This window comes from Salvelinus namaycush, chromosome 11 (genome assembly GCF_016432855.1).
Source record: "Salvelinus namaycush isolate Seneca chromosome 11, SaNama_1.0, whole genome shotgun sequence".
In the NCBI taxonomy this organism is placed as follows: domain Eukaryota; kingdom Metazoa; phylum Chordata; class Actinopteri; order Salmoniformes; family Salmonidae; genus Salvelinus; species Salvelinus namaycush.
Genome location: NC_052317.1, coordinates 7,625,266 through 7,649,716, shown reverse-complemented (window position 1 = coordinate 7,649,716; position 24,451 = coordinate 7,625,266). Strand labels below are relative to the sequence as shown.

Sequence of the window (24,451 nt, the reverse complement as noted above, 5' to 3'; positions counted from 1 at the left end):
CAGAGCTTGAGAGGATCTGCAGAGAAGAATGGGAGAAACTCCCCAAATACAGGTGTGCCAAACCTGCAGCGTCATACCCAAGAAGACTCGAGGCTGTAATCGATGCCAAAGGTGCTTCAACAAAGTACTGAGTAAAGGGTCTGAATGCTATTTATTTTATTTTTTTAAACATTCACAAAAATGTCTACAAAAAACTGTTTTTGCTTTGTCATTGTGGGGTAGTGTGTAGATGAAATAGTTATTTCCCCTCATCAATCCATTTTAGAACAAGGCTTTAACGTAACAAAATGTGGAAAAAGTCAACGTGTCTGAATACTTTCCCAATGCACTGTATGTTATCACACCACTACAATCCCTCAGTCACCCTAGACAAAGCGTTTGATGGTTTTAACTTGTGCTAACATTATCACTGTTGTTTTTCTCCTAGATAAAAACGTTGACCTCTGCTGAAGACCGCACTTTATCCCTGAGCATGAACCTGGTTGAAACATATGGGCGGGTTTGACAACTGACCAACAATTCAAAGTGACTTGAATGTTACTGTTTAATACATGCACCAGCTCTGATGTAGCTCCCTCAGGAGCCCTCCCGACTAATTACTTGGTTTATCAACAATAAAAAAGTTTGGTCGCACACAGCATACACCTGACTGAGTGTGTTACGGCTGCCCAAGTGAGGTGGTGCACATAGACAGCATGCAGTGGAGGAGGCGCCACTGCTACACGCACGTCGCTGGCCTACTGTCTCTCCTCTTGCTCCTGATCATCCTGGGCCATCAAGACTGGCTGCCGGGCCTCAGTGGGACAACATGGCAGAGGGAGCACCCAGTGGCTTACACCGAAAGAGGACTACACTCTACCAAAGAAAAAGGGAATCACAGCTCATCACAGATTCTACTGGTTCCCCCTGCGCCTCCGGAAAGAAATTCCAACCTCAGTTCCACCCAGGACTCCTCCTTTCCACAGCGGATTACGGGACTGGAGAACTCAATGGCTGCTAATGCTAGCTTGAGTGGAGAAGTCGGGCTAAGGGGCCTGCTGACCTCAGAGCCATACCCTTACATCATCAATGAGCCCGACAAGTGCCGGGAGGGCAACCCAGAGCCCTTCCTGGTGCTGCTGATAACCACGGAGGCCCAGCAGGTGGAGGCCAGGGAGACCATTCGGCAGACCTGGGGGAACGAGAGCATGGTCCCAGGCCTCAGCTTTGTTCGGCTCTTCCTGCTGGGCGTAAAGGAGGGCAGGGTGGGCCACCTGCAGCAGAGCAGCCTGGAGGCCGAGAGCCGGAGGCACCGTGACATCATCCAGCAGGATTACATGGACACTTACAACAACCTGACTATTAAAACCCTGATGGGCATGCACTGGGTGTCTGCGCACTGCCCGGGCGCCAACTATGTCATGAAGACAGACAGTGACATGTTTGTCAACACAGAGTATCTCGTGCACAAGCTGCTCCGGCCAGAGATGCAGCCGAAACGGGACTACATTACGGGCTACCTGATGAGGGGCTTTGCACCCAACAGGAACAAGAATAGCAAGTGGTACATGTCGCCCGAGCTGTACCCCAGCGAGGTGTACCCTACTTTCTGCTCAGGAACGGGCTATGTGTTCTCAGGGGACCTGGCTGGAAAGATCTACAGGGCCTCCCTGAGCATCCGCAGGCTGCATCTGGAGGACGTTTACGTGGGCATCTGCCTGGCCAAGCTGCGGATCGAACCCACGCCGCCGCCTAATGAGTTCCTGTTCAACCACTGGCGGGTGTCCTACTCCAGCTGCAAGTATAGCCACCTCATAACCTCCCACCAGTTTCACCCCAACGAACTGCTCAAGTACTGGCACCACCTGCAGAGCAACAAGCACAACGCCTGCATCAACACATCCAAAGACAAGGTGGGCAGGTTTCGCCAGAGGAAACTGCAGGGGGTACAGCCTATTTGGTGACAGAGGGTTGAGTGTGATGTTAGGTCATTGCCTGTGCAAGATACTGGGCAAGAGGTGACCGAGTCAAGCATGTTTTCGGACAAACTAATGATTGAAGGCCGTCTTTTTTTATTACTACAGTTCATATTTTTGAGTTTAATACATTAATTGATTGAAAGAATATATGCATTGGTGGACAGATGAAGACATTACTTATGTGAAATGTGGATGCTGTTTATTATGAGGATAAATCTTAGACTATTGGTGGACTGTCACTGTCTAGTATCCATTTTGTTCAACTTGAGTTTAAATACTTTTCCTTTTAAGGTTGAATCGAAGTAGCATAATAAAACATTTAAAAAGATCTGTAAGTTTCAGCTAGAGATGTTTTTTTTTGTTGCATTGGATCTACACGTCGCACTTCCGCATCTGTGGTGAAAGTTGTTAGCAGTTGTCGTCAGACATTGAGACATCCCAAAAATCGGTGGTCTCACAAAATCATCCAAGCAGGTTTGGACTACAAACATTTATAACCCCTCTATGGAAAGATGACTCACAAAAACGAGGGTGTTCTCCATTTTGCTCTATGACCACCACAATTTGGGACTCGTCTGAAGTCGGTACAGCTGATCTGCGAACTTCTGTATGCAGCGTCCGAACAGTATGGGCTACACACTAATGTGACCCCTCTGTCCCTCCAGGATTTAGCAACATTTGTGAATTCTGCAGCCAAAAAAGCTTGATTTTGCGTAAACTTTTCTGAAATACATTTTGCAATGTTTTTTTTCACATTAATTTCATAAAGCAATACAAGTCATGTGCTCAGTTTTAGTACGATTTTAAGCAGAATACATAATAGAAAAACAATTAGAAACATCTAAAGTGCTCAATTTTGGTTATTTTCCTTAACAGCTTTGTCATAATCCACTCACACCTCTCCATCAGGCCTGCCATCAACACAAGATGCATCTAACAGATTCAAAGCTGATCAATCTCTTTCAATTTGAGGATCAGTATTTCTTTCTAATAAGTTATCAATATCAAGAATTTTGAAGACTTTCTGAGAGGGTCGTAAGGGAGATGAAAAGAAAACGTAAAAATAGAGAATTGTGGTTGATATTTACTATTCCATTTATTTTTTTTTAAATCCAGAAAGATTTCGTGATCAGTATTACATTTTAGAGAGTTTAAAACAGCAAAGCTGACAAATTGCACTCAGTGCTTTGAGCAGCGCTCTCCATAGACAGACTGGGGAGAGCAGAGTGCTGACCCCCCTCCTAAAGCCAAGGTTAGCGGAGTAAAAGTTGAGTAAAACGCCACAACCTGATTCTTTCAGCGCTTGCCAGTCTTCCCTGCTACCACTTCAGTCATGGTGATCTGCCGCTGCTGTGGGAACTGTTCTGACATTCTCATATGCTTTGCTGATTCGAAGTGACTTGATCGTCGACATTCTCTAGTTTCCAAAAACATTTGGAAATTGTTTCGCACGGTCGTTAGCTGTTATTGTTGGCAAATGAGATTAATGAACAGAAATCACTGCCCGTCAGCCATCAACAATCACCCCTCTTTGCACGCAAATATGCTGACAGGCCAGGGGGAAAAAAGAAAAGAAACCTGTTGACGTGTGGTTGGATTGGGCCATTTTCCACGGTAACAGTGCAGTAATTGGTAAAAATTTACAAACTCGCTTTTGATTGGACCCTTTTATGCGCTAAAAGTGCGGGAATTGGTCAAAATTGCGAACTACTGCATCATATGCGTTGATTGGTTGATTTTGCATTGAATTATGCGATCACAGAAATGCAGAATCCTGGGAGGGACTGCCCTCTGCAAAGATGACTTTCACTGACACGAACATGTCGGTTGTTTTGCTCTAAGACGCCCATAGGCCTCAAGACTCGTCTGAATGTCCCCTGGTACCAGTTGAAATAAATTTATGAAAGTACACTGAACAAAATATAAAACGCCACGTATTGTTCGTCCCATGTTTCATGAGCTGAAATAAATAAAAATACTAGGAATTTTCCATATGCACAAAAAGCTTATTTCTCTCATTTTGAGTATTTCTGCCTGCAATAAAGCCCTTTTGTGGGAAAAGCTCATTCTGATTGGCTGGGCCTGGCTCCCATGTGGGTGGGCCTATGCTCACCCATGGCAGCACCCCTGCCTAGTCATGTGAAATCCATAGATTGGGGCCTAATGAATTTATTTAAATTGACCGATTTCCTTATATGAACTGTAACTAAGTAAAATATTACAAATTGTTGCATGTCGCGTTTGTATGTTTTGTTCTCATATACATACACTATTGTTCAAGTTTGGGGTCACTTAGAAATGTCCTTGTTTTTTTAAAGAGAAGCACATTTTTTGTTCATTAACCTCTAACACCTCCCAAACCCGGATCCGGGAGCACCCCCATCAGTAGAAAAGCTACTAGCATAGCCTAGCATAGCGTCACAAGTAAATACTAGCATCTAAATATCATTAAATCACAAGTCCAAGACACCAGATGAAAGATACACATCTTGTGAATCCAGACATCATTTCTGATTTTTAAAATGTTTTACAGGGAAGCTAACCACGTTAGCAAAAGACACCACTTTTTTTACTCCATCAGTAGCTATCACAAATTCGACCAAATAAAGATATAAATAGCCACTAACCAAGAAACAACTTCATCAGATGACAGTCTGATAACATATTTATTGTATAGCATATGTTTTGTTAGACAAATTTGCATATTTCAGGTATAAATCATAGTTTACCATTGCAGCCACCATCACAAATCTCACCAAAGCGACTAGAATAACTACAGAGAGCAACGTGTATTACCTAATTACTCATCATAAAACATTTCTTAAAAATACACAGCGTACAGCAATTGAAAGACACAGATCTTGTGAATCCAGACAATATTTCAGATTTTCTAAGTGTTTTACAGCGAAAACACAATTTAGCGTTATATTAGCTTAGCACATGTGCAAACATCACCCCAGCATTGATTCAAGGCAAAAAGAGCGATAACGTATAAACCACCAAAATATATTAATTTTTTCACTAACCTTCTCAGAATTCTTCAGATGACAGTCCTGTAACATCATATTACACAATGCATATAGAGTTTGTTCGAAAATTTGCATATTTAGCGGCACAAATCGTGCTTATACAATGAAAATAGTGTCCAAATACTCAAGCAATCTGTCCGGCGCCATCTTGGAAAGACACCTATTCTTATCGAAAACTATTCATAAACTTGACAAAAAAAATACAGGTTGGACAGCAATTGAAAGACAAATTAGTTCTTAATGCAATCGCTGAATTACATTTTTAAAATTAACGTTACTGCTCAATACAGGGTGCGATAACGCAAGGCTACACTGCAAGAAATGGCGTCTTATGCATTTGACATTTTTCAACAGAACAATGAATTATCAGCATAAATAGTTCTTACTTTTCGATGAACTCTCATCAGAATCTTGGGATAGGTGTCCTTTGTCCAAAATAATCGTTGCTAGGTTGGAGAACGTCGTCTTCCACGTTGCAATTAGCAGTAAACATTAGCTTGAGAGAGAGAGATACCCAACTTCCTACAGCGCCAAGAAAATAAATACCCGAAAATCGCAATATACTGACATAAACTGATATAATTCGGTTCAAAATAACAAGATTATGATGTCTTTAAAGCCTATATCGAATAAAAACACAGCCGGAAATGTCTAAGATCTATAACCGATGTTTCCAAAAGAACGTTCCAAGGCCCTCAGTGCGTCAGAGCGAAGGGGAAAAGAACGATACACCTCGTTTCCAATCAATTTATAGACTTTCAGCTCTGCCTAGAGACTCCATTTCAAGGCCCTCTATTCGCTGACACCCAGAGGAAGGCGTATGCAGTGCATCTCAACCAATAGAAGACAGGCAGATTTATAAACAGGTCTGAGAACAGGTTGGAAAATTCTGCATTCTCAACTCCACATAGAACTGGACTTAGAGCAATTTCCCTGTTTCACCCACAGACATAATTCAAACGGTTTTAGAAACTAGAGAGTGTTTTCTATCCAATAGTAATAATAATATGCATATTGTACGAGCAAGAATTGAGTACGAGGCAGTTTAATTTGGAAACGAATTTGTACTATGTCAAAATGGCACCCCCCTAGTGGCAAGAAGTTAAAACAACACCAAATTGATCAGAAATACAGTGTAGACATTGATTATCTTGTAAATTACTATTGTAGCTGGAAACGGCAGATTTTTTTATGGAATATCACATAGGCGTACAGCGGACCATTATCAGCCACCATCACTCCTGTGTTCCAATGGCACGTTGTGTTAGCTAATCCAAGTTTATAATTTTAAAAGGCTACCTTGTTGGTATCAACACATCCCTTCCGCTGATCCTCAACACAGGGGTCTCTCAGGGGTGCGTGCGCAGTCGCCTCCTGAACCCCCTGTTCACTCATGACTGCACAGCCAGGCATGACACCAACACCATCATTAAGTTGGCCGATGACACAACAGTGGGAGGCCTGATCACCGACAATGAAAAGACAGCCTATAGGGAGGTCAGAGACCTGACCGTGTGGCACAAGGTAGGGGTCTCTCTCTCTCTCTCTCTCTCTCTCTCTCTCTCTCTCTCTCTCTCTCTCTCTCTCTCTCTCTCTCTCTCTCTCTCTCTCTCTCTCTCTCTCTCTCTCTCTCTCTCTCTCTCTCTCTCTCTCTCTCTCTCTCTCTCTCTCTCTCTCTCTCTCTCTCTCTCTCTCTCTCTCTCTCTCTCTCTCTCTCTCTCTCTCTCTCTCTCTCTCTCTCTCTCTCTCTCTCTCTCTCTCTCTCTCTCTCTCTCTCTCTCTCTCTCTCTCTCTCTCTCTCTCTCTCTCTCTCTCTCTCTCTCTCTCTCTCTAATACAAAGGAGATGATTGTGGACTACAGGAAAAGGAGGACAGAGCACGCCCCCATTTTCATCAACAAGGCTGTAGTGGAGCAGGTTGAGAGCTTCAAGTTCCTTGGCGTCCACATCAACAAACTAACATGGTCCAAGGACACCAAGGCAGTCATGAAGAGGGCACGACCAAACCCATTCCCCCTCAGGAAAAGATTTGCCATGGGTCCTCAGATCCTCAAAAGGTTTTACAGCAGCACCATTGAAAGCATCCTGACGGGTTGCATCACTGCATGGTATGGCAACTGCTCGGCCTGCGACCGCAAGGCACTACAGAGGGTAGTGCGTAAGGCCCAGTAAATCACCGGGGCCAAGCTTCCTGCCACCCCTATACCAGACTGTGTCAGAGGAAGAACCTAATAATTATCAAACACTCCAGCAACCTGTGTCATAGACTGTTCTCTCTGCTACCGCACAGCAAGCGGTACCGGAGCGCCAAGTCTAAGTCCAAGAGGCTTCTAAACAGCTTCTACCCTCAAGCAATAAGACTCCTAAACATCTAATCAAATTGCTACCCAGACTATTTGCATTGCCCCCACTCCCTCTTCTACACTGCTGCTGCTACTCTGTTATCTATGCATAGTCAATGTACATATTACCTCGACACCGGTGCCCCCCGCACATGGAGTCTGTACCGGTACCACCTGTATATAGCCCCGCTATTGTTATTTACAGCTGTTCTTTAATTATTTGTTATTCTTATCTTACTTTTTGGGGGGTCTTTTGTTAACTTCTTATGGCTGTAGCTTGATGAATAAGGTTCCCAGAGTAAACTGCCTGCTACTCAGGCCCAGAAGCTAAGATATGCATATTATTAGTAGATTTGGATAGAAAACACTCTGAAGTTTCTAAAACTCTGCGCTTCGTGAATTTGGATTTGTGAACTAAATGCGCAAACAAATAGAGGTATTTGGACATTAATTATGGACGTTATCGAACAAAACAAACATTTGTGGAACTGGGATTCATGAGAGTGCATTCTGATGAAGATCATTAAAGGTAAGTGAATATTTATAATGCTATTTCTGACTTCTGTTGACTCCACAACATGGCGGGTATCTGTATGGCTTGTTTTGGTCTCTGAGCACTGTACTCAGATTATTGCATGGTGTGCTTTTTCCGTAAAGATTTTTTGAAATCCGACACAGCGGTTGCATTAAGGAGAAGTGGATCTATAATTCCATGCATAACACTTGTATCTTTTATCAATGTTTATTATGAGTATTTCTGGAAATTGATGTGGCTCTCTGCAAAATCACCGGATGTTTTGGAAGCAAAACATTACTGAACATAATGCTCCAATGTAAACTGAGGTTTTTGGATATAAATATGAACTTTATCGAGAAAAAACCCCACACATTATTGTGTAACATGAAGTCCTATGAATGTCATCTGATGAAGATCAAAAGTTAGTGATTAACTCTATTTCTGCTTTTTGTGACTCGTCTCTTTGGCTGGAAAAATGGCTTTGTTTTTCTGTGACTAGGTGCTGACCTAACATAATCGCATGGTATGCTTTCGAGGTAAAGCCTTTTTGAAATCGGACACTGTGGTGGGATTAACAACAAATTTATCTTTAAAATGGTGTATAATACTTGTATGTTTGAGGAATTTTAATTATGAGATGTTTGAATTTTGCGCCCTGCACTTTCACTGGCTGTTGTCATATCGATCCCGTTAACGGGATTTCAGCCGTAAGAAGTTAAATGCATTGTTCGTTAATGGCTTGTAAGTAAGCATTTCACTGTAAGGTCTAATATCTGTTGTATTAGGTGCATGTGACAAATAAAATTTGATGTCAGAGGAAAAACCAAGCCACGAGGTCGAAGGAACTGTCCGTAGAGCTCCGAGACAGGATTATGTCGAGGTACAGGTCTGGGAAAGGGTACCAAAGCATTTATACAGCATTGGAGGTCTCTAAGAAGACAGTGGCCTCTATTATTCTTACATGGAATAAGTTTGGAACAACCAAGACTCTTCCTAAAGCTGTCCGCACAGCCAAACTGAACAAATCGAGGGAGAATGGCCTTGGTCAGGCAGGTGACCAAGAACCCAATGGTCACTGACAGAGATCCTGAGTTCGTCTGGAGAAAGTTCCAGAAGGACAACAATCTCTGCAGCACTCAACCAAATCAGGCCTTTATGGCCAGATGGAAGCCACTCCTCAGTAAAAGGCACATGACAGCCCTCTGGAGTTGGCCAAAAGGCACTTAAAGGACTCAGACCATGAGAAACAATATTCTCTGGTCTGATGAACGCAAGATTTGACTCTTTAGACTGAATGCCAAGCGACAGGTCTGGAGGAAACCTGACACCCATCCTACGGTGAAGCATGGTGGCAGCATCATGCTGTGGGGATATTTTTCCAGTAGCAGGGACTGGGAGACTAGTCAGGATCAAGGGAAAGATGAACAGAGCAAAGTATAGAGATCCTTGATGAAAACCTGCTCGAGAGCATTCAGGACCTCAGACTGGGGCAAATGTTTACCTTCCAACAGGACAACAACCCCAAGCACACAGCCAAGATAATGCAGGAGTGGCTTCGGGACAAGTCTCTGAATGTCCTAGAGTGGTCCAGACAGAGTCCGGACATGAACCGGATCGAACATCTCTGGAGATACCTGAAAATAGCTGTGCAGCAACACTCCCCATCCAACCTGACAGCGCTTGAGAGGATCTGCAGAGAAGAATGGGAGGAACTCCAAATACAAATCTGCAAAGCTTGTAGCGTCATACCCAAGAAGACTCAGGGCTGTAATCGCCGCCAAAAGGTACTTCAACAAATTACTGAGGTAAAGGGTCTGAATATTTTTTCTATTTTCTTTGATAAATTAGCAAAAATGTTTAAAAAAATGGTTTTTGCTTTGTCATTATGGGATATTGTTTGGAAATTGAAAACAATTTAATCCATTTAAAAATGTGGAAAAAGTAGAGGTCTGACCACACTGTCTCTCAGATACAGGACAGACTTTAGAATAAACTTCGATTTTTTGGGGGGCGGGGGACTGTTGTTCGATGCGTTTGTATGGGCTAAAGCAGTAAGGCCAAAAATAAACAAACATTTAATCATTTTTTTATACTTCAAGGGGACATAAAATGTATAATCAAATTGCAAAATGATCCTCCGTATTACCTTCTTAAAAAATTCCAGATAACTTAGTAGTAAAAAGTGTACAGTATCAAAAGGAACATTGAATCATTTCACAAGTACCAGTTGATCTACATGAATTATGAAGGGCAGGACAACTGCAAGAGAGAACGTGGGTGAAAGAAGACAACGATATGGGTGGTACACTACAAACCACAAATGGTAAAAGACATTTAATAAGGTTATACATTTTTCTGCCATTTCCAGAGATGAAAATAATGAAACCTCCCTGGTCAGGGTTCAGCCCAATGATTGATAAATCAATACATCTTGTTTATACTGAAAGCACTCCACCCCTGACAATCAGCTAAGCAGAGAGATCCTAACTAAACACATTGAATAATTCTTATCAAAAAGGTGTCTACAGTACTGTTGTAGTCACTTCAAGGGTTTAACCAACATTGGTGTTAAATGTGTTTCTAGCTTACCATGTACAGTGCCAGTCAAAAGTTTGGAAACACCTACTCATTGAAGGGTTCTCCTTTATGTTTTACTATTTTCTACATTGCAGAACAATAGTGAAGACATCAAAACTATGAAACATGGAATCATGAAGTAACCAAAACAAAAAGTGTTAGACAAATCAAAATATATTTTATATTCTTCAAAGCAGCCACCCTTTGCCTTGACAGATTTCCACACTCAACCAGCTACACCTGGAATGCTTTTCCAACAGTCTTGAAGGAGTTCCCACATATGCGAAGCACTTGTTGGCTGTTTTTCCTTCACTCTGCAATTCCAACTCATTCCAAACTAATCTAAAATTGGGTTGAGGTTGGTTGATTGTGGAGGCCAGGTCATCTGATCCAGCACTCCATACTCTACTTCTTGGTCAAATATCCTTTACACAGCCTGGAGGTGTGTTTTGGTTCATTGTCCTGTTGAAAAACAAATTATCATCCCACTAAGCGCAAACCAGATGGGATGGCGTATCACTGCATAATGCTGTGATAGCCATGCTGGTTAACTGTGCCTTGAATTCTAAATAAATCGGTGACCGTGTCACTAGCAAAGCACCATCACACCTCCATGCTTCACGGTGGGAACCACACATGCAGAGATCATCCGTTCACCTACTCTGCGTCTCACAAAGACACAGCAGTTGGAACCAAAAATCTCAAATTTGGGCCCATCAGACCAAAGGATAGATTTCCACTGGTCTAATGTCCATTGCTCGTGTGTCTTGGCCCATGCAAGTCTCTTATTATTGGTGTCCTTTAGTAGTGGTTTCTTTGCTGCAATATGACCATGAAGGCCTGATTCACGCAGTCTCCTCTGAACAGTTGATGTTGAGATGTGTCTGTCTTGAACTTATTTGGCTGTAATCATAGGCTGGTAACTAATTAACTTATTATCCTCTGCAGCAGAGGTAACTCTGGGTCTTCCTTTCCTGTGGCGGTCCTCATGACTCTGGCAACAACTCTGGTGGACATTCCTGCAGTCAGCATGCCAATTGCATGCTCCCTGAACTCGAGACATCTGTGGCATTGTGTGACAAAACAGCACATCTATTGAAGCAAGCACAAGGTGCACCTGTGCAATGATCATGCTGTTTAATCACCATCTTGATATGCCACACCTGTCAGGTGGATGGATTACCTTGCCAAAGGAAAAATGCTCACTAATAGGGATAAACAAATTTGTGCACAAAATACAAGAGAAAGCTTTTTGTGCATATGGAACATTTCAGGGATTTGTTTTTATTTCAGCTCATGAAACCAACACTTTACATGTTGCTTTTATATTCTTGTTCAGTGTAAATTAAGCAAATTGCATTCTCTCCAGCTATTAGGGATGTAATGATTCACAGATATACATTTGAACCTTGGACCGATGCATAAGATACTAGTGCATTGGTCCCTGGGAGCATTTGAAAACCGATCCAAAACGTTACGAATTGCCGGTTTACTAAATGTTTTTTTACTCATTGTTTCATTCCAAAAATACCTCATCTGTTGTGGCTGAATTGACAAGTCCTCTCCTTCAGTTCAGTAGCCTATCAAACTTTTATGCATGTAACTGCGTACAACTATCTGATAAGTGTACAGTTTAAGACAGTTGCTCATGTCAACGACAGATGGGCCTTATCCCTGTTCTAATAGGCTATTTGTGCATCTGCACAGCACGTTCAGCATTCAAATGCTTGTAAAAATGGCATTCACACTGTCAAATCATAGGCTCTATAAGTTAAGTGACAACCAATGTAATTTGCTGGGTCATTGTTACCAAATGCACTGTAGAGAATGGTGTTTTAACAGAGTGGACAACCCACATCCAACTGCTGATTGGAGTTTTCAAACATTCAGAATTTACTTAGATTCAGGTTCACCATAATAAATAGTTTTGATAGTTTTGCTTTAAAACAGTCAGGGTAGTGTGATTTTTACATGAACAGGGTCTTTTCATCAAGGACATCATTTTTAAAAGTTGCATAGACATGGTCACGTATTAGTACCCGAAACGGTCAGTACAGCAACCTCTGACCCGCCTGCGAATGAATACATAAAAATAATTGTCACCAAAAAAATCTTCTGTACGATGGGTGTGGTCGATAAACCAGAATTGAAGGATCCTCCATGATCGTTAAAATCCCTAGTTTGGGAATATTTTGGCTTCACAGTAGATTACAACAACGATGGACCGAAAGTTGTGGATAAAACGTTAACAGTATGTCGCTACTGCTCAACGAGAATAGCCTACGCAGATTGGTGCATGTAGCTTGTTGTTGTTGGCTAAATCACAAGTCACCAACACGGCACTATAATCATAGAGCCTCCATGCGTGACAAAGCAAGTTGAGATGATCCAATCAATGGAAGATATGGAAATATAGTGCCTTCGGAAAGTATCCAGACCCACTAACTTTCCCAACATTTTGTTACGTTACAGCCTTATAAAAATGGATTTAAAAAATAAATAATCCTCAGCAATCTACACAATACCCCAGTCACAAAGCGAAAACAGGTTAAATGTTTGCACATTTATTTACGTAAGTATTCAGACCCTTTGCTATGAGACTTGAAATTGAGCTCAGGTGCATCCTGATTCCATTGATCATCTTTGAGATGTTTTGTCAGAGCCCTCAAACTCAACTCTGGACCGCGAAGCCAGTTCCACTGCTTGTTTTCAAAATCAGGTAGAACAGAAAACAAGCAGCATCCAGACCTCGTAGAGTAAGAGTTGAATACCCCTGGTGCAGAGAATCATTGTACCATCTAGACCACTGAAATATATTTCAATAACCCAAAATTTGTAGTTTCAGCTGTTTGAAACTGGTGTACAAAACCAAGACTTTAAAACCGGAAGCATAGAAATGGCGCACTTAGAACAAATATACTGCTTCTTGACTTACTTTAAATGAATAAGAAATTTGAGTTATAGATCTGTCAATGTGAATTTGGTCAAGTCACCCAAAAACTTAGTTAGATATTGCATCGTTAATTGAGAAGGATATGACCAAGAGCCAACAGATAGACTGCTACTTAATAGTCAATGGAGGTTAGGCCTGGGTGGTATACTGTATACCGGGGTATTTGGAAAAAGGCCACAAAATGTTTTTTTCAATACCGTCAAAACTAATATTGTAGTTTTTCTATAAATTTGAATATTTGTAGATACTTTAAGTTAATACCCGCAGTCAACTTGTAAAATACATTAGAAGATACCGCTTACAGTAGTTCCCCAGAACAGTTGAGCCAGTCACGTTTGTTTGTAAATAGCATAACGGGAAAAAGTGGGAGGTGGTGAGTCCATAGCGTTCTATATCTATCGGCAAGTTGTTGTGCAGCGCTCTTGAGGGGATGAAGTTACACTTGTATGCAATTCACCACTAAATGTTTGCCATCAGATATCTTACAATGGCTTTCCGCCGTATTTGAGAAGTCCTACTACTAGAATTTCTTCCCCATCCCCTCTGCTCCGTGTACACCTGCTGCTCTTCCTTCAGAAAAGCATGCATAACAACTTTGTTCATTTGCACAATTTCTCTCACTTAGAAAATGTCCACATTCACCAAAAACCACATTCGGTAGCTACTAGTTATGCTTGTATAGCTTTATGAGCTCGATTTGCCAATCGTTGCAATTACGTTGGTTTTTCACTCATTAGCATTTTGCTAACGGTGTCTATGTGACTTTGCTATTTCTTGTGCCAATTTTGTTAGCATTCTGGTAGACGCCCCAAAAGAAGAAAGATGGTCTTACCGTTACAGATTTCAGGGTCATGCCGTGGTAGGTGCCCATGGTGTCAATCTTGAATCCCTCCGTTTCTAAAGGACACAAGTCAATCAATCAGTAATGCACGTTACTTTTCAGGTGGTTTGGGTAGGGCTGTGGCGGTCATGAAATTTTGTCAGCCAGTTGATTGTCAATAAAATAACTGCCGTTAATTAACAAACACATTCAGCATTTCCTGGCTTCCACGCATAGCCTACAAGCCACTGATGCAGCCTTTGGAACATCTACATTTAAAAAAAGTCTAATAAATCCACGTAATATAGCCTACACCATCACAATAAATCAATTATTGATTTTAGACAGGTCTAAAGAAACATGTTAACCTCTCTTGGGCACGTGAGACGGTAGCATCCTACCTCTTCAACAGCCAGTGAAACTGCTGGGCGCCAAATTCAAATACAGAAATACTCATAAAAATTCAGAAAACAAAACATATTTTACATAAAAAATGCTTTACGGCGAAAGCATACCGTACGATTATTTGAGAACATAGCCCACTAGACAAATCATTACAAACAGTAGCCAGCCAGGTAGAACAGTTACACAATGTAGAAATAGAGATAAAATGAATCCCTTACCTTTGATGATCTTCATATGCTTGCACTCAGCAGACATTCATTTACTCAATAAATGTTATTTTTGTTCCGATAAAGTCTCTTTATACCCAAAAACCTCCGTTTTGTTCAGTAATCCACAGGCTCAAACACAGTCAAAACAGGAAGACAAAAAAATCCAAATTGTATCCGTAAAGTTCATAGAAACATGTCAAACGATGCTTATATTCAAACCTCAGGTTGTTTTTAGCCTAAATAATCGATAATATTTCAACCGGACAATAACGTTGTCAATTTAAAAGGTAAACAAGAAACGCACTCTCTCGGTCTTGCGCAGGAAAAAGCTCTGTGACACGGCAGGGTCCACTCATTCAGACTGCTCTTCTTCATTTTTCAGAATACAAGCCTGAAACAATTTCTGAAGACTGTTGACATCTAGTGGAAGGCATAGAAACTGCAATTTGAGTCCTAAGTTAATGGATACTGAATTAGCATTGAATAGAAAACTACAAAACCCCCAAAAATAACTGCTTCCTGAATGGATTTCTCAGGTTTTCGCCTGCCAAATCAGTTCTGTTATACTCACAGACACTATTTTAACAGTTTTGGAAACTTTCGAGTGTTTTCGATCCAAATCTACCAGTTATATGCATATCATATATTCTGGGCCCGAGATGCAGGCAGTTTAATTTGTGCAAGCATTTCATCCAAAATTCCAAATGCTACCCCCTACCCTAGAGAAGTTAAGAAACTGTAGTCTATTTCAGAAGAAGATAATACTTTGAGATGTCCTAATGTTAGGCCTTGATCTGGCTATGCCATAAAGCTGTGAGCTACACTAGTTCACTTAGCAGACAAGATTTGCTTCGAATTCCGCAGCATTATTTTATATTATAAAGAACACAATTGAACATAGCTGAATAAAATAAATGAGGGAGTGCGCTAATGCGGCTATTCTGTGTTGAGCGGTTAACAAAGAAAAAGGTACTCCTATATGCTTACTTTAAATTAATTTATCCAACTTTTAGTTGTGATACAAAAGTTGGGCTATACAGTGCATTTGGAAAGTATTCAAAACCCTTCACTTTTTCCACATTTTTTTATGTTACAGCCTTATTCTAAAATGTATTCGATTATTTTTCCCCCCACTCGTCAATCTACACACACAAAAGTCTGACAAAGCGAACATGGACATAAAAAAAAAAAAACGTATTTATAAATAGTTTACATAACTATTCAGACCTTTTGCTATGAGACTCTAAATTGAGCTCAGGTACATCCTGCTTCCATTGAATCATCCTTGAGATGTTTCTACAACTTCATTGGAGTCCACCTGTGGTAAATTCAATTGATTGGACATGATTCGGAAATGCACACACCTGTCTATATAAGGTCCCACAGTTGACAGTGCATGTCAGAGAAAAAAACCAAGCCATGAGGTCGAAGCAATTGTCCGTATAGCTCCGAGACGGGATTGTGTCGAGGCACAGATCTGGGAAAGGGTACCAAAAAATGTCTGCGGCATTGAAGGTCCCCAAGAACACAGTGGCCTCCATCATTCTAAAAAGGAAGAAGTTTGGAACCAACAAGACTCATCCTAGAGCTGGCCGCCCGGCCAAACTGAGCAATCGGGGGAGAAAGGCCTTGGTCAGGGAGGTGACCAAGAATCCGATGGTCACTGACAGAGCTCTGGAGTTCCTCTGTGGAGAGGGAAGAACCTTGCAGAAGGACAACCATCTCCAGGCACCGCTCATCACCTGGCCAATACCATCCCTACGATGAAGCATGGGGTTGGCAGTAGAGGTCGACCGATTATGATTTTAACGCCGATACCGATTATTGGAGGGCCAAATAAAGCCGATACCGATTAAATCGGACAATTTTTTATTTTTGGGGGGTAATAATGACAATTACAACAATACTGAATGAACACTTATTTTAACTTAATATAATACATCAAAATCAATTTAGCCTCAAATAAATAATGAAATATGTTCAATTTGGTTTAAATAATGCAAAAACAAAGTGTTGGAGAAGAAAGTAAAAGTGCAATATGTGCCATGTAAGAAAGCTAATGTTTAAGTTCCTTGCTCAGAACATGAGAACATATGAAAGCTGGTGGTTCCTTTTAACATGAGTCTTCAATATTCCCAGGTAATAAGTTTTAGGTTGTAGTTATTACAAGAATGATAGGACTATTTCTCTCTATACCATTTGTATTTCATTAACCTTTGACTATTGGATGTTCTTATAGGCACTTTAGTATTGCCAGTGTAACAATATAGCTTCCATCCCTCTCCCCGCTCCTACCTGGGCTCGAACCAGGAACACAACGACAACAGCCACCCTCGAAGCAGCGTTACCCATGCAGAGCAAGGGGAATAACTACTCCAAGTCTCAGAGCGAGTGACGTTTGAAACGCTATTAGCGCGCACCCCGCTAACTAGCTAGCCATTTCACATCGGTTACACCAGCCTAATCTCGGGAGTTGATAGGCTTGACGCACAGCGAAGAGCTTAGTGCTGTTTGAATGAATGCTTACGAGCCTGCTGCTGCCTACCACCTCTAAGTCAGACTGCTCTATCAAATCATAGACTTAGTTATAACATAATAACACACAGAAATACGAGCCTTCGGTCATTAATATGGTCGAATCCGGAAACTATCATCTCGAAAACAAGACGTTATTCTTTCAGTGAAATACAGAACCGTTCAGTATTTTATCTAACGGGTGGCATCCATAAGTCTAAATATTCCTGTTACATTGCACAACCTTCAATGTTATGTCATAATTACGTACAATTCTGGCAAATTAGGCAGCCCAAACTGTTGCATATACACTGACTCTGCGTGCAATGAACGCAAGAGAAGTGACACAATTTCACCTGGTTAATATTGCCTGCAAACCTGGATTTCTTTTAGCTAAATATGCAGGTTTAAAAATATATATTTCTGTGTATTGATTTTAAGAAAGGCATTGATGTTTATGGTTAGGTACACATTGGAGCAACGATAAGCACCACATCGATTATATGCTAGCTAGCAACTTATCTTGACTTCTACTGCATTCGCGTAACAGGCAGGCTCCTCGTGGAGTGCAATGTATTCAGGTGGTTAGAGCGTTGGACTAGTTAACTGTAAGGTTGCAAGATTGAATCCCCCGAGCTGACAAGGTAAAAATCTGTCGTTCTGCCCCTGAACGAGGCAGTTAACCCACCGTTCCTAGGCCGTCATTGAAAATAAGAATGTATTCTTAACTGACTCGCCTAGTTAAATAAAGATTAAATAAAGGTGTAAAAAAAATAATGAAAAAAAAAAATACCGATTTCCGATTGTTATGAAAACTTGAAAATCGGCCATTCCGATTAATCGGTCGACCTCTAATCGTGATATTATATCGTTCGGACAGTTGAAAATATCGTGATATGAATCTAAGTTCATATCGCCCACCCTTAATTGAACTAAAGGAGAGAAGGGAGCTACCAATACTAGTGTCTGGGCTGGTAGGACGGCTAGTACGGTTAGCTGGCTTTGTAAAGCGCAAGCCAAGTTAGCTATGCTTTGTTTATGGTATGGGAGCTAAATGTCTTGGTAAGTCAAAGTATTTAACAAACTTTAGGAGATTGTTCTGCACACAGGCAGCAGGCAGGCTGGGCGCAGCAGCTCAAGATTATTTGATTGACAGTTCCGGCCTAGTGATGGATGTTAGTCTTGCTTCAGTCCCCTTCAAACCCTATCCCAGTCTGCTGTCCCCACATGGTCCAGATGGCCACCATTGTTCCTGTTCCCAAGAAAGATAAGGTAACTGAACAAAATGACTATCGCCCCGAAGTACTCACTTCTGTCATCACGAAGTGCTTTGAGAGACTAGTCAAGGATCATATCACACTACCTGTCACCCTAGATCCAGTCCAATTTGCTTACCGCCCCAATAGGTCCACAGACGATGCAAACGCTTTCACACTGCACTATCCCATCTGGACAAGAGGAATACCTATGTAAGAATGCTGTTCATTGACTACAGCTCTGCATTCAACACTATAGTACCCTCCAAACTCATCATTAAGCTTGAGACGCTGGGTCTCGACCCCGCCCTGTGCAACTGGGTCCTGGACTTTGATGGTGAAGGTAGGACAACATCTCCACCCCGCTGATCACAAGGGTACGTTCACAGCCCCCTCCTGTACTCCCTGTTCACCCATGACTGCATGGCCATGCATGCTTCCAACTCAATCATCAAGTTTGCAGACGACACTACAGTGGTAGGCTTGATTACCAACAACGGCGAGACGGCCTACAGGGAGGAGCTGAGGGCCCTTGGAGTGTGGTGTCAAGAAAATAACCTCTCACTCAATGTCAGCAAAACAAATGAGATGACTGTAGACCTCAGGAAACAGCAAAGGGAGCACACTCCTATCCACATCGAAGAGACAGCAGTGGAGAAGGTAGAAAGTTAAGTTCCTCTGTGTACATATCACCGACAAACTGAAATGGTCCATGCACACAGATAGTGTGATGAAGGCACAATAGCGCCTCTTCAACCCCAAATTGGCTTGTCACCGAAAACCGTCACTAACTTTTACAGGTGCACAATTGAGAGCATCCTGTCGGGCTGTATCACCGCCTGGTATAGCAACTGCACCGCCCACAAGCGCAGGGCTCTCCAGAGGGTGGTGCGGTCTACACAACGCATCACCGGGGGCAAACTACCTGCCCTCCAGGACACCTACAACACCTGATGTCACAGGAAGGCAAAAAAGATCATCAAGGACAATAACCACCCGAGCCACTGCCTGTTCACCCCGCTTCCATCCAGAAGGTGAGGTCAGTACAGGTGCATCAAAGCTGGGACAGAGAGAGATAGAAGCTGTTTTTCAATCTCACGGCTTCAGATTGTTAAACAGCCACCACTAGCACTAGCAGCTGCCTACCTACAGAGTTGATATCATTGGCCACTTTAATAAATGGAAAACTAGTCACTTTAATGTTTCCATATCTCATATGTATATACTGTATCCTTCACGATCTATTCTTTACCATCTATTGAATCTTAGCCTGCTCATCCATATATTTTATACTTATATTCTTATCCTATTCCTTTACTATTATTGTGTGTATTAGGTTTTGTTGTGGAACTTGTTAGATCTAGAAGCATAAGCATTTCGCTACACTCGCAATAACATCTGCTAACCATGTGTATGTGACCAAAAATTTGATTTGAGAAGCCTCATTCCTTTACAGACAAGAAAAATGCTGGTTCATATCTCCAGAGGTTTCGTGTCCGCATTAAAATGTTTGCCTACCCGGACAGACAAACCTGTCGTAGCCGAGGTGCATTCAAGGGGACACATTCCATTGTGTGTGAAAAGGTTAAATCGATAAAGGCTACCGATAGCCTACTGTAAATTCATATTATGGGACAAAAACAAATAGGGTGCCCCGTGCTTGCAAGACTGGCCTGAAGACACCCCTGTAGCCCAGCGACATCGTGCCATGAATAGGCTAGGGTATCCTACACGCAACTGACAGAATACCAAACGCACACTTGCATCATTAGCAAAGAGACAGAGCAGGCAGGCAGCGCAAAGGAGAGAGGGGAGGGGCAGGCAGAAGCGTGTTCATACATTTTGGTGTCACCGTACCTAAACCGGTCGAGCATGTGCGCAAATAAATTTCCCCCCCACACCAAACGCGATCACGACACGCAGGTTGAAATATCAAAACAAACTCTCAACCAAATATATTAATTTGGGGACAGGTCGAAAAGCATTAAACATTTATGGCAATTTAGCTAGGTAGCTTGCAGTTGCTAGCTAATTTGTCCTGGGATATAAACGTTGAGTTGTTATTTTACCTGAAATGCACAAGGTCCTCTACTCCAACAATTAATCTACACAAAAACGGTCAACCGAATCGTTTTTAGTCATCTCTCCTCCTTCCAGGCTTTTTCTTCTTTGGACTTTATATGGCGATTGGCATCTAACTTTCATAGTTACCATGATGACCGACCGAACTCAGTTCATCTATCAGCTTCTATAAACCAATGAGGAGATGGGAGAGGCAGGACTTACACCGCGTTCAGTGTCACAAATAGAACTGGCTTCTATTTTAGCGCATGGCAACGCAGACTGTCGTTGGCGCGCACGAGCAGTGTGGGTGCATTAATTGAATAACATGTTAACATTTATTTTGCGAGCGCACGTGACACAAGCGGTGTGGTCAACATGTAATAAACAGTTTTTTGGTTAGGGATTTTTCTGAACTTTAAGGATCACGACTTAATTTAAATGTTCACAACCCTAGTGCCAAACGCATAGCAACAACGCATAACTCCGTTCCATTTATTCCATTCCAGCCATTACAATGAGCCTGTCCTCCTTTAGCTCATCCCACCAGCCTCCTTTGCACACACACACAAAATACTATTATTCATGGATATATTTACAAAGAAACAACGTCCCACTCACCCTCTTTTCCTTTGAATCTCTCCTGATCGTATCGGTTATAGGCAGCTGGGACAGGTTGCTTGGTCCTTATGGACTGGTCCTTGAGGGGAGGCAAGAGGTTACACTTAAAACACAGGTCATTTCCAATTAATGATCCGCATATAGAGACTATTATAATGAAGTGGTAATACTCCGCTCAACCCTGCGTCGACAGGTTACATACTCATTTTTATGGAGAAGCACCAAGTTCATTTCACGCTCCATTTCTTTTAGAAATGACAACAGGGAGGTGAGGTACTCATAGATGTTATGGAATTGGATTTATGGATTTCATTCTCAATGATGCATTGGCTGGATTCTTAGAATGCAAAAGAGTGTATCCAAAATCAAATCTATGGTGGTACATCTACAGCGTGCATTAAATTAAACATGTTCCTTACCACCAGAGTGGTGTTCTGTGCTGGCCTCTGCTCAGGGGCGCGTCCCTCCTCCCTGGCCTTCACCGATTGCAGGATGGCAAAGATGTTTTTGGAGAAGTTCTGCATGAGCAAAAGATTTATGAGCACAGTGTAAAAGGTAGGCGAGACATCACTCCAAAGAAAAAGCTTTGATGTGTAGATCAAAGCTACAAAGGACCCTTTTCTGTGCACATTGTGCAGTGACATGTGTAAAGCGAGCACCATAAACAAATCCATTGAGCTTCCTCTACCCAAAAACGTCCTAAACTCAAATGTATATAAATCAAGAGGTATTAATAATTGGGGAGATTAGTCCACAGAAATGTTGTACTTTTCTTTTTAAAACTAGATTCTGATACATGGAGGTTTTCTGCAAAATGTGTAATCTCAGACATGACTTAACACAACAGCAGATCTCACCACCAAATCAAAAAACATTTCCCTTGTGGTGATGCTGCCACCTGCAGGCATAAAAGAACACAAGTTTTAAACCAAAGGTTTTTGATCAGCTATGGATAAGGATCATCGCCCCCACCCTTCAAGGCCAATTTTGTTCTATGGTTACCCGAGGACACACACATGGAGTGTGTGTCTTCCCATGTGGCCGGCTTCCTCCTCATAATGTCATGAAATGACAGCATCCCTAAATGACAGAATGACCCCTCCCCCCAGTCATTGCCAGTCTAGTCTAGGGGTTGACCTCTGACCTTTCCAGTGCTCTGTAGGATGGTGGTCCTGGTCCTCCACACCCGCTCCCTGCTGACAATGTCCCTGGTCACGTCCACCTCAGCATCCACAAAGCTCCTCTGCTTCAGGGTGATGTCCTCATCCAGGTCTGTCTTAATGGTGGAGCGCTTCTTTGCCATGATCTTGGCTTTGATGGCGGCGATCTTCTCCACTGACATAGCCTCGGAAAGTGACCTGGGGGGGGGGGGGGTAGAGATTATTTCAACTAACACTTATTTCACTAGGTGAACTGAAAGGAACACGTTATCATTTAGCTTTTTACTAAAATGATGAAACGCTAAGTTGTCATTGAGTAGAGGTTCATGTCCGAGGTTGATTGAGCAGCAATGCGATTAAATAATGCACCGTTTTGAGAATAAAGCAAGGTTCCTGGTTTGTGTTCATGTCTGTTAACCGCTCTCATTGGGATTTGTTAGCTAGTATCTTAAAACCTGTGTGCAGCAATGGTGGCTCATTGATAATTGCCCCCTTTTGTAACTAGGGAGCTCAATGAATGTGCCTTCATACCTATCCTAATGCTAGTCATAAGAAAGTGAGACGACTGCTCCGCTAAAGCCAACAGCCCAACATTACCAACTTCTTTCATCCATTGCTAAGGACCTACACCTTTTTTTATCCATGTACATTTTAATAGCAATTCAGCTTGTTGGTGCCAGTTGTACAATGTTGTTGAAGAACAGTAAAAAAAACTAAAACATTTCTGCACTTCCAAAAAGAAAAACAACCCGATGGACGGGTATAGGCACCGCATACCTGATCTGGTCAGTTTGCACAATGCCCTCTTTGTGGCCCTCCAGTCTAGCAGCCAAACGCTCCTTGTCCAGACGCACCCGTTCCTCATCCTAGAGAACGACAAAACGTTATAGTAAAATGGTAAAATGCTCCGTTTTCTATGGCAAGACTTGAAAATGGCTGTCTAGCAATGATCAACAACCAACTTGACAGAACTTGAAGAATTTTTTAAAGAATAATGTGCAAATATTGTACAACCCAGGTGGGCAAAGATCTTAGAGACTTACACAGAAAGACTCACAGCTGTAGTCGCTGCCAAAGGTGACTAATTTATTGACTCAATTAGGTAAGTATTCAACCCCCTAAGATATTTTTGTGTTTTATTTTTGATATATATATATATATATATATATATATATATATATATATAAAAATATATATGTTTTGACAGAGTATTTTTTGACAGAGTATTTTGACAAATTACAATTAAATCCCACTTTAACAAAATTAGGAAAAAGTCAAGGGGTGTGAATACTTTTAAGCACTATCTGGCCTTTTGTTAAACAGGATTTCTATTGGAGCTGAGGAGTCAGAACGTTGCAGGTCAAATAAAAAAATATTATTCACCTCTATCCTTGGTTTTTTGGCTTCAGATGACACCTCATCTGCTGCTCGTTTGACTGAGGGTGCAAAAAAATGAATAATTAGCCAACTACGCAATACCTTTTCAATATCTCTCAAATTACTTTCTACTTCACTGTGTCTCACCAAACTGATTGCATAAGTGCAACAAGCCAATGGCGTACAAATAGCATATTAGGCCTCACAGCATGGACTGTGGATATATCCGATGCAAGAGAACATATTTCCTAATATGCATGGATTAAAATCATCCAGTCAATCAATGGAAGAGTATCCAAAATGCTTAAACTGTACCTTGTGTTGGCCTTTGCAAACCAATCTCTATGGGGGCACTTCTGTCGATACTTGTTGAAGTAGCTGTGAAGGGGAAATCAAAGAGCAATATGTTTTAGTACAATGATTTCAATGGAATCAACACATGTGTATTCATTTTACTAGTTAGGTTTCCATCTAATTGGAGACATTTTCATGCAAATATTTTTCAATCTGCATAAATAATTCTCAATTCATACTTACAACTTTCTCCATTGAGATACGAAAGCAAGCCCTTTCGATCAGGTCTTCTGACAACTGGAATGTTCTCGGTCTAGGGTGATCATAAAACCAATGTAATCACGATGAAATACAACAAA

General features: G+C 41.7%; 2 protein-coding genes across 5 annotated transcripts in view; one reads left to right on the top strand and one right to left on the bottom strand.

Annotated features, from left to right (window-relative positions):
- The window catches only part of LOC120055751 (beta-1,3-galactosyltransferase 2-like), a 47,900-nt gene extending 43,962 nt beyond the window's left edge, over nucleotides 1-3,938 (top strand). For all 4 annotated transcript variants that reach the window (XM_039003696.1, XM_039003693.1, XM_039003695.1 and 1 more), the window contains exon 2: nucleotides 428-3,938. In XM_039003696.1, the coding sequence (XP_038859624.1) occupies nucleotides 696-1,943 (1,248 nt within the window). In that variant the 5' untranslated portion in view covers nucleotides 428-695 and the 3' untranslated portion in view covers nucleotides 1,944-3,938. The remainder of the gene's footprint in view (nucleotides 1-427) is intronic.
- Nucleotides 1-24,451, bottom strand: part of LOC120055750 (parafibromin-like) — a 69,524-nt gene that overhangs the window by 43,057 nt on the left and 2,016 nt on the right. The window contains exons 4-11 of the mRNA XM_039003692.1: nucleotides 24,336-24,405; nucleotides 24,114-24,176; nucleotides 23,805-23,857; nucleotides 23,199-23,287; nucleotides 22,406-22,619; nucleotides 21,681-21,779; nucleotides 21,262-21,340; nucleotides 14,208-14,272 (exon numbers count right to left, since the gene is read on the bottom strand). Coding sequence (XP_038859620.1) covers nucleotides 14,208-14,272; nucleotides 21,262-21,340; nucleotides 21,681-21,779; nucleotides 22,406-22,619; nucleotides 23,199-23,287; nucleotides 23,805-23,857; nucleotides 24,114-24,176; nucleotides 24,336-24,405 — 732 coding nt within the window. The remainder of the gene's footprint in view (nucleotides 1-14,207; nucleotides 14,273-21,261; nucleotides 21,341-21,680; nucleotides 21,780-22,405; nucleotides 22,620-23,198; nucleotides 23,288-23,804; nucleotides 23,858-24,113; nucleotides 24,177-24,335; nucleotides 24,406-24,451) is intronic.